The sequence below is a fragment of the Suricata suricatta genome, chromosome 11 (genome assembly GCF_006229205.1).
Source record: "Suricata suricatta isolate VVHF042 chromosome 11, meerkat_22Aug2017_6uvM2_HiC, whole genome shotgun sequence".
NCBI lineage: Eukaryota > Metazoa > Chordata > Mammalia > Carnivora > Herpestidae > Suricata > Suricata suricatta.
Window position 1 is genome coordinate 31,567,679 of NC_043710.1, and position 21,013 is coordinate 31,588,691.

Sequence of the window (21,013 nt, forward strand, 5' to 3'; positions counted from 1 at the left end):
GGGATTCATTTCCCTTCCCCTGTTCCATAAAAGCAGTTTAAAATTCAGTCATAATCAGCAAAACTTCGAGGACACGATTATGCTGAATTATTGTTCTAAAAATCTAACCCAATTCAAGGTCACATTTAAGATAGTGGATACCAAGATAATGGGGGAAATTTCAGGGATTTGGGATTCCATTTGGTCTTGATATTGGACTCTGAAGTGCCTATCTTGTATTCCCCTCTGCCCTCTGATCCTATTTGCTTCTTTTATTTGTTAATTCGTTTTTCACTTCTGCAATTACAGAGTATCTACTGCATGCCAGGGACTTTTCTATAGATAGCCATCAGTTCTCCCCCTAAAGACTCAACTCAGAGGTCTTCCTTCTGTAACTTCTACTTAACTTTTCTCCACAATAACTTAAACCATCTTGCCACATCAAAATCAACTTCTCCCTTCTATGGGCTGCCATACCGTTTTGTTCATGACTCTGTTTTACACAGCATTTATCACAGGGTTACAGAGTGAGTCCCTTTTATGACTGTCTCCCATATGAGAGATGAGAGATCCTGGAAGACTGAGCTGTTGGAAACCTCCAGCAACAGTTCTCACTGTACCTTAATCATGAGAAAGGGATCTAGGGTAATGTCCCAAATAATAATCTACAGTAAGATTATTTCTAATTCCAGCTCCATGTGATAAGAAACAAGTTACGTAGACTCTTTGTGCTTCAGTTTACTTGTGTGTAAAATGGGGATAAAAACAGTACCCACCTCTTAGGTTATTGAAATTGAATTAATACATAAAAATAATTTAGGACAGTGTCTTATATTTGCTCAATAAGTGTTATCTAGCACTTATCATCATCATCAAATTAGGCTTGGGCCATAGTCACTTGGGGTTAGAGCAATCCCTACTCCCCACTTGATACTTCAAACAGAATTGCCAGATTTTTTAGAAGAAAAAATTTTTTTCAGGTTTCTTTCTTTCTTTTCTTTCTTCATATTTCATTCTTTTCTGAGTTGGGCCTCTTGTACAGAAGGTTTCATGGAATGATTACTTATTAAAATAAGAAATAAGTTCACTTATGAAATGTCATTTGATAATTTAGTTGGCATGAAGTTACCATACTAATGTACACAGTGTATAACAGATTGAACTCAAGAGATTTAAATGACAGAATAAGTGCATTATCATAGGTGGTGACAATGACAACTAGGACTCACTGGCAAGCCATCCAAATTTGACTGTAGTTTTGATCCTACGACAGTATTGACCAGAGACTGACAATCAAACTCTCTGACACCTTCATTTATTCCTTAATCATGGCAATGTTAGTATAGAGAATGCTTTTTGGGAAAGTTGGAGGAAGCAACATGTAGGTTATTAAAACAATAAAGGGATGGCAAACTGGTCTGATTATAATTTCATCAGGAAAAGGTTGCACTAATATTTGATGGCAATGACTATTTCTTAATGAACGCTGCACTTCATTTATTTTGTATTTTGGATATTTCTCTCTAGATTAACAAAACTTAGTGGGAAAAAGATAATGATTTTGGATACAAGCAGAGGCATAAACTATTAACGCTGCTGTGGAAAGATATACCTTATATGTACAGTGCAGAAAAAGATGATTCTTCTTTTTTCTAAAAGTCACAAAATCCCTAAGGGAAGAACAGCTTGGAATGAAGCAATTAGCCTATGACAGATCACACTTTGGCTCTGGAGAGGTACTTTTTGGTATAAGACCACATTCATAGTTCTGACGAGTACACTTGTTTGTTCCCTGAATCACGTCAGGTCCAAAGAGAGAGAAGTAAAAAATGCTTATAGTTGTATTTGCACTTTAAAATTCACAGAGAACTTTCTTACATTCCACCATCTCACTTATTGGTCATAGCAAGAATTAGTTATTCTTTTCCAGATGAGGAAATAAGGATCAGAGAAGAGAAGTGACTTACTCAAGTTCACAGAGCAAATAAATAGCAGAACCAGACAAAGAACTTGAGAGTTTTTGATTCCATGTCCTGAGAAGTCTCACCTACTCCTCAAGCCCTTTTAATTTATACTGAGTACGTTGATACTTAGATCTCCTCCTCTTCAGTGTGAAAGGGAGAGTACAATTGATTCTCAGTAACACCTAACAACTTATACTTTTTTCCCTGAATTTTCATTTTACTTTGGCTGGGAATGTACACATCTTTTTATTGATTTATTTGTTCAACAAGCATTCATTAAGCTCTGGCCATGTATCCAGTTCATGAGTCAGAATAAAGGTTACACAGAAGTTTCAGTCAGAGAATAAGTCTATATATTTAATCAACAAGAATCAAACATATCTAAAAAATTGGTACTGTAAGCCTTCTGTTACTTTGATTATCAGTGCCATCTATTTTTGAATTTGAATCTAAATTCCAATGATCTGAAAAGCATACTTTGATTTTGGGATGCGCTTGGAAACTGTGAATGAATTTCAATATTACAAAACACAGTCGCTTTATGAACAAAGTAACAAATGGTCATCATCATCAATATCATTCATTTCTATTTCAAGATGAGAAAGAAAAGGCCTAGAACCATTCAAGTCTACACAAGAAGCAAACTGCAGAACCAGGACTTGAATTAAACTCTCTTCATTAAACTGAATTTAATAATTAAGCTTCCCTTGATGTATCCAGAGAATAGAAAGAACAATAGAATATGGAATAAAATATGGACAGCCTTTTGAGACAATATCAGAGGCATGTCTAGATCCAATCCCATTTTTAAGGCTACATAAATCAAATATACATGAATTCTGCAAAATCTAGACCACAGCCATGTTTTTTTTTTTACAAAATTAAGTACATAAATCCTTTTCGGGGGGAGCTTGAGGGATTTTTATATGTATCATTTCCCATTATTAAAATTTTTTAATTAATAAAAATATTTTATTAGTGTTATTTTTCTTCCCAGCTTCTCTAAAGAATAAGGGAAGAAAAATATCATTTCAGCCTAATGATGAATAAACTAAAATACTGGGAAGGCAGTGTGCTTTTCTAATTTACCTGAGTACTTTAGTGTTAATGTTATTAGAGCATATTGGTGTGGGAGCAATTCTCTGTTTATGGTCTACAAGACTGAATGCCAATTTTTTACTAACATTGATGTTACTTCACTGAATACCAACTGTATAAAAGCAGAACCTTCCTTGATCTATGTGATTTTGTTTATTTTATAAATTAACCTTGAAAAAGCATTTACCAAATGCCTTCCAAGGGCCAAAATTATGATAAGCACTGGGGAAACCCTGATGAGTAAAAGACACAACATTGCCCTTACAGTGCTTAGCATTTGGAGCAGCGCCATCCAATAAAAATATAATGCAATCCACATACATGTTTTAAAAGTTTCTATAGCCACATTAAAAAAGTAAAAAGAAAACAGGTATAGTTAATTTTAATGCTGTATGTAACCCAATAAGGTCTAAAATATCATTTCAACACAAATGAACATATAAATTTTTGAGATACATTAAATTCTTTTTTCAAACTAAGGTGTGTATTTTATATTTATGACCTCTCAGTCATAAATTTCGAGAGTTCCAGAGACACACGTGGCAACTGGCAACTGTACTAGATAGACTAGGTCTAGGGGAGAAGATAAATAGGAAGCAATAAGAACGGTGTCAGTGCTACAGCAGGAAAACGCACCGCTATGGACCATGTAGGAAAGCACCTCAACTAACTGATCTATGTAGAGCTAGAAAAGCCTTCCTGGAGGAAGTGACACTTTTGATTAAGCTCAAAAGGATGACCTGGCATTAGCGACAGGAGAGGATAGGGGTTGGGCACTCTACGTTCATGTTAATAATATCCAAGGCCTGTTAAGTGTAAGGTGACTATGAATGAAAAGGTAGGAGCCCATCCACGAAAAGGTTTGCAAACCGTGTAAAGGAATTTGGACTTTATTCTAAGGAATTCATCCTTTCTAAAGACTCAAGGCCTCTGTTTATGGAACTAGCAATTTCAGACTGAAATGTGCTCCTCTTCACTGAAATACAAGGGGGGAGTAAGATAGGTGGAGATGAAAGGCTAAAGCAAGATGACCATTTATTAGAGGTGATGAAGAGATTGGTTCTACATTAGTCCCTTGGGCCATTTTCAAGTCTTAAATTTCATAAATCTAATTTTTCAGCTGTAACTGTATTAGAATAGAAACTATGCTTAATAAAATGATTTGTTATTTATAAATTATTTTTGGAGGGAACACTATCTAAAATGTGAGATATTAATATTAAAATTTCTGGCTAGCAGTTCTGAATAGTATGTTTGAATAGTGAAATCCCACAGGTCATTTTTGGAATTATAAATTACTCATTTGGTAATTTACAAAGTAGTTCATGCTAGTTATAAGTGTCCTGCTTCAATTTGCAGCCTCGAACCTGTGTTCTGGTGTTCACAGGATATGGGAGAGTACTGGAACTGTACTTATTTGTACTAGTGAAAGGCACCAGGCTTTAGGTTTTACAAACTACAACTTAATCACTTGAATTATTCTATAATCCCACTAACTATATTGTGATTACAAGTGTGGTAGTCTTCCTTGTCTTAACGGATTATTAGCTTTTTGAAAGCAAAGGGAGTGATTTATATTTCCCATCAATATATGGGTTTTACCATGTGTCAGGAACTGTGGCATATTTCCCAAAGTGCTAGATAATCTTGAACATATTTAGTATGACTTTATTAGAACCAGAAAGATGTCCAAATATAGTCACAGCATATTATTGCTTGCCAAAATACATATTTGTTAAATAAAGATATTGCTTAGGAACTGTACCAGCTTGAATAGTGTCCCCCAAAGTTTGTGTTTATCAGGAACCTGTGAACATGACTTTATTTTGAAATAGGATCCTGCAGATACAATCAAGTTGAGGACGTCCTCTATTAGGGTGGAGCCTAAATCCAATATGACTGGTGTCTTTTATACTAACAGGAAAATTTGAACACAAAAAACATGTGTGGGGATAGTGACAGTGGAGGAAGAGACTCCGTGGCATATGGTGGAGGCAGAGACTCAAGTGATGCATATACAATCCAAGGAACACCAAGGATTACCGGCAAGTTCGAAGTAAAGGTAGAGTCAAAGAGGTAGGTATTCTCCCCCAGAGCCCTGCTGAGACCTTGATTTTGGACGCCTGGCCTCCAGAATGGTGAAAGAATACATTTCTCTTATTTTAAGCCACCAAATATGTGGTACTCTGTTAATGCACTAGGACATGAAACTAATCGAGGAAATTTCCAGGGCCCTCCATTGCTTCCCATATTTCCTTCATGAAGTAGCTCTCTTAAGAGACTTCTGTTTAATGGACTTTATGGATTAATCTCCTCTGTTAAACTGTCCAGCATGGTATTTTACTGTCAATTATTCCTGTACAGTCCTGCTCCCACCAAAAGAGCTGTAAGCCCAGAGCACGTACTATTGCCATTAAATCAATCAAATATTACATAAACCGGTGAAATATGAATGCAAAAGGAAAGACATCTGCTGTTCCCATGAAACTAATTTGGAGATTTTGGAGACTCTTAATAAAGATGAATCATGTAAAAAATGCAATCAAATTAGATGTAGGTGAAGTAATTATGAAAGATTTTAAAAATTATGAAAATTTAGAAAATCATGAAAATCTAGAAAATATGCTCCGATTGCTATGTAAGTACTTTTGAATTCTTAAGTTCATTTTAATAAAACATAAAATCAGGGCTTGAAGAAGGTATGCCACGAGTATGGTTTATGTAAGAATGGACTTTGTGGAGCTGCGATTAGGACCCAAGCGTCTCCATATATGTAAATATGGATAGGTTCTATAAATTCTTCACATGCACCAACTTTTTCTATGACCCACACAATCATAACTTCAGACCACAATAAATAAGAGGGTTTCCACTATAAGCAGAAAAACCATGTTTACTAATACCATTTTTTTATCCAGTCACTTACCAGTCAGTAAGCTCTGTAAACAGAGGCTCTGACCTGTTCCCCATTCTATCATTAGTACTCAGTATAATGCTTGGTATATACTTCCAAAATAGTTTTTGAATGAATGAGCAAAAAATGCAAACCTGTTTTCTTCTTCTGTTTTTCCCTTTTCCACAGAATTATATCATCATCAATAAAGTTATAGGCTGATCTGAACTATAAAAATGGACTCAATATGGGAACTCAATCTTTTAATGGCATTTATAAAAGCCTACCTATATATGTATAGTCTTAGTTTTATGATAACATTTATCATAGCCCTAATATGTTTTTCACATCATAATCTTTCTGAAAAGACTTAAATTGTTTCTATTCTACATCTTGATATAATTTCTATGTAATGCCGCAGTGTTAGTACCCCAAGTGTGAAGTTTACGACCCTGAGACAAAAAAATTAACTTAATATCTTAAAGGCAAATACCTAGTTATACCTCAAATTCTAGATTAGTACTGACTCTGCCATTAATTAGGCTATATAAACCTTCAAGGATACTATGGATCCTCCCAGAACCTCAGTGTCTTCATTTATCAGATGAAGTGTTTGGCTAGATGATCTCTAGGATGCCCTCAGCCCTAGTCTTCATTTTCAGCTCCAAAAAATTCTGGATTTTCTTAGGAATAAAAAAATGTGACTTTTCACTGTTGTCATTTCCATATAGCTAGTTAAGTAATGACAAAAAGGCAAGGTAAGGAGGTGATGTTTAGTGAGTATAGGGTGGAAAGAAAGGGACATAAGACAGAGGGTGAATTAATGCAGCCTACTAGTACAGACGCTTTTTGGGGAAAAAAATACCATGGCATATTTTATGGTCATCTAATCCACAAGAATTTTGCTCTTACTTGCCTAAAGGAATCTCAGTGGTAAACTAGAAGGGTCTTGAGGTATGTATAAAGCTTCAAACATTTGAAGACTTGGTCAACTCTTTATATCTTATTATCCTAACTAAGTAAAATAGAGTCTTAGTAAGCTATGTCTCAAAACAATTGCTATATGATCTCTAAATCTTGAACTGAATAAATTTATAATCAAGTTTTATTCCTTGAACTATAGATAATTATTAAGATTAGAGGCAACCAATATCAGGTTCTTTTTATAAGCTACACAATTATTCATTTTCTCTACTTAGCTACTTAGGTAACTTAATAGGAGCCATTGGAAAGAAATCCTAATATGTTTGGTAAATAAAAATGATGTAGGGTTTCCGATGGCCCACAAGACAAAAAATGTAACACAAATTCTGCTAAATAACTCCAGGAGTTGTATTTTTGCCTTGGAAAACTTTCATCATGGAACACAGCTGTGAAACAACTTTGGCTTCAAACAGAAAGGCTATAATAAAGCGCCTCCTAGCTAGACTTAAGTTCAAGAGGTTTATGGTAGCGAACAGCAGAAAAGATGAAATGTTTCAATAAGCCCCTCAGGCTGATTTAGTTAGCATTCACAAAGTGGAATAACCTATACATCACATACCCTTTGTTAGCTGGTTGTTTAGAATAGATGTATGAGTCACTAGATTTTATTTTAGCAGTTGGGCAAGGCAATTCTCCTTTTGCCCAAAATATTAAAATGCAGAAATGTGAAACTAAGAGAGGTAATGTCAGATCTTATACGGAATGCTTATCAACCACTGTGATGGGTCAAGAAATTCTGCTCTTGCCATTCTACATCTCACCTTGGTAGGCACAAATGATAAATTACCTCATGAAAAAACAATCTACTGTTCAACTAATCAGCAACTATAGTATATTTTCTTAAATTGTGTGGGGAGAGGTGCTGGGGGAGGGAAGCTTGCAAAACCAAAAGAAAGCTGATATAGAGAGAAGGACAGGCAAGATTATATCCTGAATGATTTTAAGTACAAATGAATCCCTTGGGAGTTTGGGGGAGATGTGTATATATGTGTGCGTGTGTGTGTGTATATATACACACACACATATATATATATATAGTTGTGTGTCTGTACATGCGCGCAGGCATGTTTTTTCTCTGAGACACTGTTCAGAATTAATGAGGGTACCTGCAACGATGCTGGCAAGCTGCTGGGTTCTGGAGATGGGGTAGAGGCTGCGTGCCTGAACGATTGCTGAAGCGATTTTCTTGGCATGCTTCTCCTCCCCGTATGTTCTCAGGATGGATGCAAGTGCCTGTTGATCTAAAGCATTCACAACATCAGCGGCGGTGGGCATGTCAGGGTACCTACGCACAAGAAGAGCCAATTAGTTCGCTGACGTCAGTTTTCATTGACAAGAGGTGAGACTTCAGAGTACTGGAGTCAGGCACACAAACAGTCGAAGAGAGTGTCTGAGGTGTTTCAAGTCAGAGACTGAAATATACAAATGAAACAGATTTTCCATTTCAAATACCCATCATAATGGCAAGAGGGGGTTGTGTGTGACATTTATCAAGGTCAAGGGCAGCAGGAAATTAAAATATTTTACTAACATTTGGTTCACAAAGAAGTTATTATTACTTATGCAGATTTCCCCTAGACCAAAGTAATGGAAAATGTTTGGATTTATTTTGTTAAAAATTCAAACTACCATTTGATTTTTTTTCAGTATAAGAAGATATAAGATACTGAATGATATTTAAATGAGCCTATATCCCAGGAACTTAACTAAATCTCAGATTATAAAGTAACTGAATACCTATACAGGGGCACACATTGAAGTTAGAAAGCATATACAAAAAGATACTCCCAGTCAGTTTCCCTCACAAAAAAACTGAACAGTCATAATCATAATAATATATATTATTTCAAATGTTTAATGATACTGGCTCATAAACTCATGAATAAAGTCACCATGGGGTAAAACTTAGTAATCAAGAAACAGTACTAAACAAGCCTAAGACACTAATTTTAGTGGTAGAGACAAAGGAAAACCCCTAGCCAAATAGAAGAGAACATGTAGTAGGAAACAGCCTTCACTTTGTCAGACCATTCCAGTTTGCTTTCCTTTAGGGAAATGTCCCAAGGAATTCTAAGTGATGAACTAACTGAGAACTTACTTATGAGTAAGACAGCTTTGTTAATAGTACAGTTACTATTCCTATAATTAATATATTGGATTGATTGCTGGTATCATACTGTAAGGACTTTAAGTAATAAGGATATAGTAGAGTTTTAGGCCTAAAAGTAGGGCTATAAAGAAACCTAAATCCTTTCTTAAAAATAATATACTAAACCTTGTTAACATATCTAGTGCCTCCAGGAGAAAACTGTGTTGTCTTGGCTTGTCCCCTATTTTGCCATGACCGCTCTCTTTCTTTCTCTCGCTGTGTGTGTGTGTGTGTGTGACAGAGAGAGAGAGAGAGAGAGAGAGAGAGAGAGAGAGAGAGAGAGAGAGAGAGAAACCTTGCTTTCCAGATACAACTCATTTTTTTTAGCTGCCGTGGCATCCCCAGAAAATGAACATCCTGTAAGGTAGCCCTGTTTCCATCTCAATAGGCTTTGCTCCTTTAAAAATAAAATAATAATAATAATAATAATAATGATGGTAATGAGGAGGAGTCAGATCAACGTAGGTTAGAATATCAGACTTGCTATTCACATAGAATAAGCCTTTTAACTTACCAAAGCCTATTTGTAACCTGTAAAATGAAAGTACCCATGCTTTCCTCATAGGACTGTCGGGAGAATTAAGGGTGCATGCAGTTGTAAAACAGATAGTAGAATGTCTGGCAGACGGAGAAGTTCAATGTATGTGCATATGCCTTAGATTTTGCCCATTCCTAGATTTTTGCATCATCATTCTTGGCCTAATTGACAAAAATCCCTGCTAGATCTTACCTAGTTGTGCATTCAGCTGCTCAAAACCACTGAGCATCAAGATGAACCTTATTAATGATGGTAAATTCAGACCCACAGGACATAGTCCAGCTCTACTAGGACAATTCTAAGATTAGTATGTATGGACTAAGCAGTTCTTTATAATACCTTTCTACTTTTAAGGAAAACAATTAAAACCGCATTTTGCTCAAATATAGTTCAGTGAATAATGGGTATAATTTTATTTTACTCTCATTTTAACATTGAATAGCAATGTAGAAGTTTCCACTGTGCCACAAGACAAAAGGGGCAACATTGAAAAGCTGACAGGCTGCCAGCGGACTTCACAGTTGGCATTCATAATGAAGAAGTCAATATAGGAAATCTGCCCCCACCCAACTTATCAGGTAAGAGATCTTGATAGTACTCCAGAGATTTAAAGTGACTACACTAACAACAGAAAGAAAACATTAACATAAATGGACATTTATTTATTAACTTCCAGTGAGAAGTACAACTAACAACAGTTAGACCTTACAAGTACTTGAAGCTGTGAACTAACTAAACTATGCTAGAAGATTCTAGTGTTCAGGGAAACAGGTTAAGAAAACCTCTTGCAACCACCTTCATCACAAAGATATATCAACCTCCAGGATCTGACTGGCCCTACTTTTTGCTTGGCCTCCCTCGTTCATTGACACCACTTGGATAAGCATTGCACATATTTGCAATGATTCTCTTTTTCTATGAATTCATGTGAACAAACTCCCTTTTTCTGAATGCCATGTACTTTCCTCAGATCTGTGAATATCTTTGATTAGGTTACACAGTCTGTGCTACCTACCTGGAAGCCAACCTGTTTTTTAAGATATATTTGCTCAACTCTAATCTCATCCATTATGTATTGACTTAGAGTTTAATGCTTAAGGGAAATTTTATTTTCAGGTTCTTAGGGGCAAACCTCAAGAACCCTGATTCACAGACTACAATTTGCTGAGACATCTTTACATTAACAATATGGGGTTTTATTTTCATTAACTAGAAGCTTTGTTCATCGTATTTCAGAAGGCATTCTCCTTAACAAGACATAGGAACAGCAGAAATTTGCTTGACATTTTATTACCTCTGCACAACAACCTCAATCTCCAAACATGAAAAGATATTTGACCTTTACTATTAGTCACTGCTTTTTAAAGGATTTTCGTTATTTTCTTTTATGATCACATTCTTCATTCTATGAATGCCAACTCAGGCAAAAGAAGGTATAAGACTCAGAACAAAAGGTTCCAACAAGTATGGGTCACAATCCAAGTTACTAGGTCATATCCGAACATGGGGAAAAGGCTATCTGTGAATAATTAGCATTGGACAATGAAGTTTGTGGGGAAAGAAGTCAAAGTCAACTCAAAATGAATTTGCTGACTTAAACTGGACATTAAATTTCTTATTTATAGGTCCTCCAAATAGACTGTAAGAAATTTTGGATAACCTATTTGTCTCCATAGAAATGTTTATGCAGGTCTAGAATCACAGAGTAGTAATAGTAACAAAATTGCTTGCTTATTTAGATATAAGAAAATCTAACATTTCTCTTAGAAGATAAGGTATCCAAAGGTAAGGGCCATGACACATGGCAGTAGTGGTGGGACATGAAATGAAGGAGAAAAACATGGTTAAGCTTTATAGGTACAGGTGGTTCAGTCCCTGAGCCAGTCTTAGGCACAGAAACAAGTGCTAATCTCAACTTTAAAAATTCATTTAGATTTAAAAGAACTTATCCTATATTTTACTAGAATGTGAACCTCTTTGTGTTATATTTACCTATTTGAATAATGGAATAAAGGAGAACAAACTAGTATTTCTAAGGTGGTAAGGAATGAAGAGGAGGTGTAAAGCTGTCCTATATATAGTACTATGTTGATATAGTACCATAAACTGTCATTTCTCTGGAGAATGTTAAATCAAAGTGACTGTATAAGAAACAGGACAAAACACACCATCACTGACCCCTAGAATCTTGCATTTCATGCAGTATTCAAAAGAATATGCATTAAATATAGTTCTTTTTACATCTCATAAGAGACACAGTTGGGTCTGCATAAAAAATGGATCCATTGTTTCAGATTCACATTAATCAATATTGTAAGTAGTCTAAAAGCCCATATAGTATCTATATAAGAGATAATCAGTATGAAAGTTATCTTCCTCACTATTTTGTGTAAAGACAGCAGTGATTTTTCTTTTAGAATCTCAAATCTAGAGAAACACTAAGATCTATAATGAGTAGCAAACAAAACTGACTTATTATGTATGGATAGTGTTAGGTGTGGGCGTGTGATGGGAATTCTGCAGTCTTAAAAGGAAATTAAATTCAGAGTGTTTTTGCAAAATTGATTTCTTGTTGTGAGGAAAAATGTTTTATCGATACTCACCTGCCACCATCCATTCTCATGTCCAAGGGGCCGTCCTTCCGAAGGGAAAAACCTCTTTCAGGAGCATCAAGTTGCATGGAGGAACACCCAAGATCCAAAAGAACTCCATCCAAAGTCCCTGGCTGCACTCCAGCTTTCATTAATAAGGCTTCTGCCTGGCTGAATTGGCCTAGCATAGCTCGGATCTGTTTACTGTGAATAAACCCAGGAGATGGAGAAAGGACTTCTGTTATATTAAAAATTCTTAAGGTCTATGATCAATGAAAAGAAGTGTATCCTATTATTAGCTTATTTAACCAATATATATTCATACCAACCACATGCTTAGTACTATATAAAGGCATTTGGAAATAGAAACTGTACATCCTTGGTTTCAACACCAGAGGTGATTTAATGTAATTTTATTTGTGCTAATAAGTGTAATTTATTGTATACCTCTGTAAAAGTATACAATAAATCACCAACTTTGCAAAATTCCTTTGTTGGAAGAGGTCATTCATTTTTTTCTTAAAAAAATAAATCTTAAATCTATAGGTCAGGAAAAAAGCATATATCATTTATCAAAAGAATAAACCTAGGGATAACAAACGCTGATGAGGATGTGGAGAAAAGGGAACTGTGCACTGTTGGTGGGAATGTAAATCAGTGCAGCTACTATGGAAAACAGTGGAGAAGTTCCTCAAAAAGGTAAAAATAGAACTATCATAGGATCCAGCAATTCCACTTCTGTAAATATATCAAAAGAAATGAACACACTCTGTTGAAGACATACATGCACCCCCATTTTCATAGCAGCATTATTTACAATAGCCAGGACATGGAAACAACTTAAGTGTCTACCAACAGATGAATAAAGAAGCTGCACACACGTGTGTGCACGAACACACACACACACACACACACACACACACACACACACACACACACCAGGAATCTTATTCAGCCATAAAAGAGGAAGGAAGTCCTGTTGTTTGTGACAGCATTCATGGACCTTAAGGGCATAATGTTAAGTAAAGTAAATCAGAGACAAATACTATATGATCTCACATGTGAAATCTTAAAAAATGAGAGAGAAAAGCCAAATTTATTTAAAAAAAAAAGATCAGATTTGTGAGTACCAGAGGTAGGAGATGGGGGAAAGAGAATTGGATGAAGGTGGTTAAAAGGCAGAAATAAATAAATAGAATAGACACTAAGGATAATACACAACATGACTACAGTTCATACTGCTGTATGGTATATATGAAGCTGTTAAGAGAGTAAATCTTAAAAGTTCTCATCACAAGGAAAAAAGACATATTTTTTCTTTTTTTACATTTAAATGAGATGACAGATGTTAACTTATTGTGGTAATCATTTGACAACATGCATCAGTCAAATCATTACACTGTGTACCTTAAGCTTATACAGTGCTGTATGCTAATTACTATCTCAATAAAACTGGAAAAAATAAATTTTATGAGTAAGCCAACTTAATTATAACAAATAATAAAGCAGAAATCACAAAGAAAAAGATATGGCAAACATCTCCAAGCCAAGCATTTCAGCTTTCTCCATATTTTCCCCATTATTTAGGATAGTGCTGTGTGGCTGCATACTTGAAGCATGAAACTGTGCTTAAAATAAATGCCTTCTTGCAGAAGCAATGTTTTAGCTTTCAGCAGGGATTTTGAAGTGAATGGAGTATTAGAAATCAATAGGCAAGAAGCTAGATCACCTTGCAGCTATACTAATTCTCCTTCCTACACTAAGTGAGATGCTGCCTGAGGGGTTCTTCAGAAGCCTTAGGGCAACTGGTATGCATTTGGGATAGGGAATGAGAAGAGAAAAAAAATGGCAACTCTCCCAAGACCGCATTCCCTCCATCTACAGGTGATAGGGTGAATCTGGATTTCAACAGTGTTGGGGGAATTTGTATTTATGTTTAATTATGTGCTATGTGTAAGGAGAACTTCACTGCTCATTGGTAATTTTTTCCCAAATTCTGATGGAGCAAGTGATTTTCAGATTCACTCACTAAAAATTAATTGAATATCTGCTATATACCAGGCATTATATTAACTGAAGGTATATAAAAATTAATAAAGTATGGCTTTCTGAGCTTTGAACTGGAAGAAAGAAATGTACAAATGAATAATCTGTGGGCCAACCTGATGAGTGCTAATAGTAGAAGGATGACAATATCTGTCTTTGGAAAATATAACATGAATGCTAATACTAATACTGAGAACACAAAAAATAGACCTTTGAGATTGAAAAGCAACTCACAAATCACTTATTCCAATTATTTAACTGACGTTCGAATCGCTTCCCCCTCCACAACCACAGCTGAAGGGGTGGGGCAGCAGTCATGTTCTAGCCACCTCCCTTTCACTCCACTGGTGAGGGAAGGATTCCTACTCTAGGATTATGGACATTGGCTGAAACACGGCACCTGACCACTGGACAGGTAAGACTGACAGTTTATTAATCACACATACTTAAAGCCCAGGGGAGGAGGGCAGCATGTGCCATGCAAGGCTACGTCGGGGTTGCACTCAGGAACAGAATGGCAGGCAGAGGCTGTAGGATGCTGGTTTTATACTAACAAAAGAGAGTGGGTACAGTACCCAGTTCCCATGAGAGAATGTGACTGCCTTGTCTGAGTAATTCCATGGGCAGAGAACTGAAACCTTCTTCTCAAGGAAGAATAATTTGAAAGAAAGAATAATTTTCAGATGCTGTTAATAAGGGTCATTTGGTTTGAGCACTCTATCTGTGGGAGCACAGTGGGGAGGGGAATTCGTGGTGGATCCCTTGGAGGATCTCCCAGTTTTCCCCAGATGTCAAGAACACATAATATTGGGATTTAATTATAAGGCCTTACACCACAGTCCTCTAGTCCATGTTTGAACATTCCCAATAGAAAGAACTCACTACCGTTTTTTTTTTAGCTAGTTATTTTTCAGTTGATAGGTGTTTCCTCACTATTTCTGCAATTGTCCCTCTTAGTATCTATCAGTCTATGCAAAACAACTGGAAACTCACAACCATGGAAGCCTTTTACATTTCTACTGTTAGTCATTGTAAAGGGATATTTGTTGGCTACCTCTTAGTTGCCAATCTCTGTTCCAACAGGACCTCAAAATTTCAGCCATGTATTTTGGGAGAGGCTCTATATCCATGATGGTTTATATGTCAACTCGGCTAAGCTACAGTACCCAATTATTTGATCAGAAACTAATCAAAGTGTTGCTGTGCAGGTAGTTTGTACAGGTGGTGAATAATCAGTTCACTTTTGGGGCACCTGGTGGCTCAGTTGCTCAAGCGACCAACTTCTATCATCTCAGGTGGTGATCTCTTGGTTGTGAAACTGAGCCCTGAGGCAGGCTCTGCACAGAGGCTGGAGCCTGCTTGTGATTCTCTCCCTCTTCTACTGGCCCTCCCCCACTTGCAAGTATGTACTCTCTCTCTCTCTCTCTCAAAATAAATATACATGTACACAATTTATATATAAAAATATTATACATATAATCTATAAATTATAATAATATCAATATACTATACAATATGTGTGTGTGCCTCTTCTGCTGATTCTGTTTCTTCTGAGAATCCTAACGGACACAATATCTTAGCTCAAGATGCAGATTTGTGGGGGCACCGGGGTGGCTCAGCTGGTTAAGCGTCTTTGTTTTGGCTCAGGTCATGATCTCACAGATTGTAAGTTTGAGCCCTTTGTCAGGCTCCGTGCTGACAGCATGGAGCCTGCTAGAGATTCCCCGGCTCCCTCTCTCTCTACCCCTCCCCTGTGTGCTCGCTCGCTCTCTCTCAAAAATAAATAAACTTAAAAAAATGTAGATTTGAGATTAGCCATGCTAATTTACACACCATGTCCATTCCGATATAATTTGTTCAGAGATTGGCATATGTCACATTTCTAGCCAGTGAGATACAAGAGATATTTACTAGTGACTTGGGAAAAGAAAATTATTCTTTCTTTCAATGAACTATTTAGGAGGAAAAACGTTTTTCAGACTCGCACTTGACATGAAAGAAGCACACTGCTTTGAGTGTTGCCAGCAGATACCTTGACCCAAAGAAAAAAGAGAGTAACCAATTTTGGCCAAAATGGCCACTAGATTGACCCTCAAGTAAAGGGTTTTTTAGACCCTTTTAGAACTTTTGAGTTACATGAAGCCATAAGTTATATGTTATTAAAGCCTGTTAGAAATGCTTTCTCTCTTACAATGGCAAACAAACATTATAGCTATTGTAGCTATCATGCCTCTTCAAGTCTTCTTTTCTCCAAACCATACTCATTTCTTCTGCTATCTTCTTCATTAAAAAAGAAAATCTATCATCATGCTAGATGTTCTTTACCAAATGTGTTCTGATTTGTCTATGCGCCTTAATCTAAATTCTATAATGATCAGCCTGAATAAAGTCAATTCTAGCTTTTTCTTATTCTAGTTATTGTGCAGCTTTGTTTTGTCAATTGTTGCAGACCTAAGTATAATTTCTGCCCTACACATTCTGTACAACCCTTTAGGTTCCAGGTATTACCTTTAATTACAGAAATCTTCTTTATACTTCAGCAAAACCTCCAACAAATTACTACTTTCCAGTCTTAATTCCTTAGGTATTACAGCTATTATTCTGTTTGAAGCTAATATACTTGTAAAATAAAAAAATAACATAGGGAGTGTTTGTATTCTTGGGTGTCCTCAAACATAACTTTTTAACACACAATACTCATACAGTTTTATGCCTATTAGTAAATAATAAAAATGCAATCCTTGTGGTACAAAAATCAGTGTAATACACATGTATGAAAATATCACATGGAAACAAAAGTAACCATGTGGCAACAGCACAAAGTATATCATGTGTTTAAGGCAGAGTTTTCTGACGCTGAACTCAGTTATATGTTTCCAGAATTAGACTGTTCTCACAGTCCAAAAACCATCCACAATGTTTACTGACCAATCTGTCCCATGAAAACTCAGCCTTAACTTCAGACCCCTGGGCATTATTTCATACATGCAATTATGTTCAGGCTAATTTTCCAGGACAGGCACATTCCATGGTCCCTTTCCTCTTTCTTCCTCCCTTCCTTCAAATTTTAATTTTCTGTATTTTTACATATCTATTTCACAAGGATTATAAAACAAATAACAAAAAAGTGTGCACTGGCCAGGGACGATCATGATGGTCACAAAAATAGAGGCAAATCGGGATATTTAGCCAGAATTACAAACTGCACAATTTGTTCAAATTATTCTCCTTGTTTGTCATTACCTTAGGCTCTCCAGGATGTAAGCAGAATACTATTGTGACTTAAAGCACATTCTATGTGAGAATGGTTCTGAAACCCAAGCCCAGGAAAAGCCAAGGTGCTTAGCTGTAGAGTGTCAACAATACCTTGGTTGCTGGAAGCCATTTTTGAGGTTCTCTGTGATAATCTTGATTCTGACAAGTCATCTGCACTTTGAGGAAAGCCATGGGTCTGTTTATTATAAAGAACTAAGAACCACACTGGTATATACTGCGGTTATGATGTCAGGAATAGTCACAGCTCACTGTGTATTTGATTTAGGGTTGAATGTGGCACGTTATCTTTCCTCTATCGCACATAAAGTCTAATAATAAGGGGTTAAAGATGTTAAGGATAAATAACCCTACAAATTATAAAAGTGGATCCAACTCACAGGGTGAACACCTTGGAGCTAACATGAACACCTATCCATCCTGATTTTAAAACCCCCAAACTCCCATGATTTATAAAATGCTTGATACAAAAGAGGTACTTTAGTTGCACAGGGATATAAAATTTTCAGTTTCATGGAGAGAAGACTTATTTGTGTAGAGTCAAGTAAGGCAATTTAAAACATGTGAAGTCTGAACATAAATTTTCAAGAAAAACTAAATTTGGAGACTAACTCTGAGACAGGCTAGGGAAAAAAACATCACTCTTATACTTTTCCTCCTAGGATTTAACACTCTCTCACTTTCACCAATAATACTTAATAAATGCTTTAAGTCATTATATGTCTCTAGCTCAAATACAGTAATAAACTTAGCCATAATAAATAAATATGGAAACATACACAACTGACAAAAACATAAAAATGATCTATCAAAATGATTAATAATGATGGTTTTGATTCTTTCTGAATCACTTAATGTTTGCTGTGTGGCAAACTACCCCAAAACTTAGTAGCTTAAAACAATTATTTATCAGTTCATGTTCTGTGCACTGACAATTTAGGTTGGGCTCAGCTGGGGGATTCTTTTGATAATGGGCGAGTGAGGCTTAGTTGGTCTCATTTGGCCTCAAGTACATGTGGGAAGTTGGCTGGGGTAAACCGTGTGTCTCTACCCTCTAGCCAGCTGGCCCAACCTTCAACACAGAGTGGTCAAGCTCCAAAAATAGCAAGGTAGGACAACCCCAATACACAAGTATTTTAAGTTTCTGATTATGCCCAACTTTCCAATATCCCGTTGGCCAAGCAAACCCACAGCTCAGTTCAGGTTCAAGGGCTGTAAAATCAGATTTCACTTCTTGATAAAAAGTAGTAAGGATATATTACAAGGGAGGACATCTAGAGAAGAGTATGGTGGGCATTTTTGCAAACAATATACCACTTTATTTGTATTCAGTATTAAATTTGAAAGTAGGAAGGAGGAAACAAAATTCACTCTAGATTCTCTTCTACTGCATTAGAATTTATGTTACAGAGTAGCTTCCCCTTACAGGCATCATAAGAAATCAGTAGTGGTGTGTGGTGGTGGTCGATGTTAGAATGCAGAGGTAGACTAAGAGGCTAGGTTCTGGTATCGAAATACAAATCTGGGCAGAGACCAACAAGGAGTCTGTGCCATACGGGTCTGGCAAGAGCTAATACATGATCATCTGGGAGGAAGGTAGAGTAGCGGGTCTGGAAGAAAGCAATGTATCAGTAACTATTATGTTAACATCTAGTAAATGTGGTAGCAAATAGGTGGGCTCTAACTGTTGGTCAGACTTTTCCTTAAAAGAACAAGTCTCCCAGTTGTGAAGGAACTGAGATCCTAAACAGAAATAAGGGAAGAGATTCAGGCCTAAGAGAGTTAAGTGTAGAACCAGCCCAGTCACTACAACTAAGGCATCGGGTCAGGATTAGTAGTAACAGCAACTTGATGCTATCACTTAGGCTACAGACAGACTATGCCATCTTCAATCCATTATCAGATCCCTGTGGTGAAATATGAAAGTACCCTGAACTAGCAGATGGATATGCAGAAAACTCTAATCATGTGAACTAGAGTGACAAGCAGAGCAATGTAAAGCAGAAGAGAACTAACATTTCTCAAGAAGCTGCCAGGAACAGTACCCAGACATTTCAAGTTTGTTTCACTGAACTTAAAGTGAACTGAATCCAGAGTTCACTTCATCAGAAATCTGAATCGTTCATTTTGTGTGTACCCTTGGAGAATTACCTAGGTGATAACATTCCATAAGACGATAAGAGCAAAATACAAATAGCTTTTTTTAAGAGGAAGATTTGCTTACTGTGGCTCCAAGTCCTTCTTACATTAGCATCAACATTATTTCATATAAATCCCAATGTACTACCTATTTTCCAGTCATTAAGTTTTATTGATCTGTAGGCAAAAAGCAGGGGCGATGGCTGCTTTTTACCACTTCCTTAGGGCTCCCAAATAAGGAATTCATAGGGAGTCAAAGCAGAGGATGAAACTTGTAGTTAATTTGAACAATGGTAAGAACAAACATCACACAGTGCTTTTTGTGTGCCAGACCATGTGCTTTATACTTATCAAATCATTTCATGCTCCTGATAACCCTATGATGTAGGTGACATTATGGCCCACAATCTACAGGTGAAGAAATGAGTTCAGAGGTGAAGTCATTTACCCAAGTTATACGACTAGTACATAGAAGAATGAGAATGCAAATTCAGGCTAGTCTGTCCAGAGTCTCAGTTCTCAACCACTATACTGTGATACTTTTCAACTTCCTAGTTATTTATTATCATTTCAGATCTCTTCCTCCTCACTGTTATGACCTTGTTATGATCCATAAATTTGCCTACTTGTCTGTTTTTTTTATTAAAATACTTTGTTTTTAATGTTTACCATCTCTTCATAGTTATTGGTCTGCAGATTCAGCACAACAAATATTTGCTGAATAAGGATTACCTGTTACGTGCTGGACTCAGGAATATAAAAATGAAAGACAGCACACAATATAGAAAAGCATATGCACAAACTCACTAAATTACTGAGGAGATGGTTTATTTCTGCTTAAAACAACAGTGGTAGAGTGGAATGGAGACACTGCAGCATAAGGTTTATGTTTAAATCTTGGCTACTTAGTAACCCTGTGGTATTGAACAAGTTATTTAATTTCTCTCCATTTCAGTTCCCAATATCTCATGCTGTTTAAGTTTTCCCCTTTTAAGTTGTTTTCTTAAATTTTTATTTTGAGAGAAAGAGAGAGAGAGAGAGAGAGAGGGCAAGTGAGTACAGGAGGGGCAGAGAAAGCGGTAAAGAGAGAATCCTAAGCAGGCTCTGCACTGAAAGCATGGAGCCTGACTCAGGGCTTGAACCCATGACTTGAGCTGAAACCAACGGATGCTTAACTGACTGAGCCACCCAGGTGCCCCAACTTTTTCTCCTTTAACTCAACACAGTATGGAAGAAATACCTCAACAAGTTCTGGACTCAGACTGAATCACATTATTAGCTTTCTAATTCTTTATTTTTGAATTTGACTAGGTTAAGTGTTGTTAATTGTGACTCTGGCAAGTCATCTGCACTTGGAAT

At 36.5% G+C, this 21,013-nt stretch overlaps 1 protein-coding gene across 3 annotated transcripts in view; it reads right to left on the minus strand.

Annotated features, from left to right (window-relative positions):
- METTL15 (methyltransferase like 15) overlaps positions 1–21,013 on the minus strand; it is a 168,786-nt gene that overhangs the window by 26,589 nt on the left and 121,184 nt on the right. For 2 of the 3 annotated variants that reach the window (XM_029914891.1, XM_029914892.1), the window contains exons 5-6: positions 12,209–12,400; positions 8,025–8,203 (exon numbers count right to left, since the gene is read on the minus strand). In XM_029914891.1, the coding sequence (XP_029770751.1) occupies positions 8,025–8,203; positions 12,209–12,400 (371 nt within the window). The remainder of the gene's footprint in view (positions 1–8,024; positions 8,204–12,208; positions 12,401–21,013) is intronic. The other variant, XM_029914893.1, reaches the window with a different exon arrangement.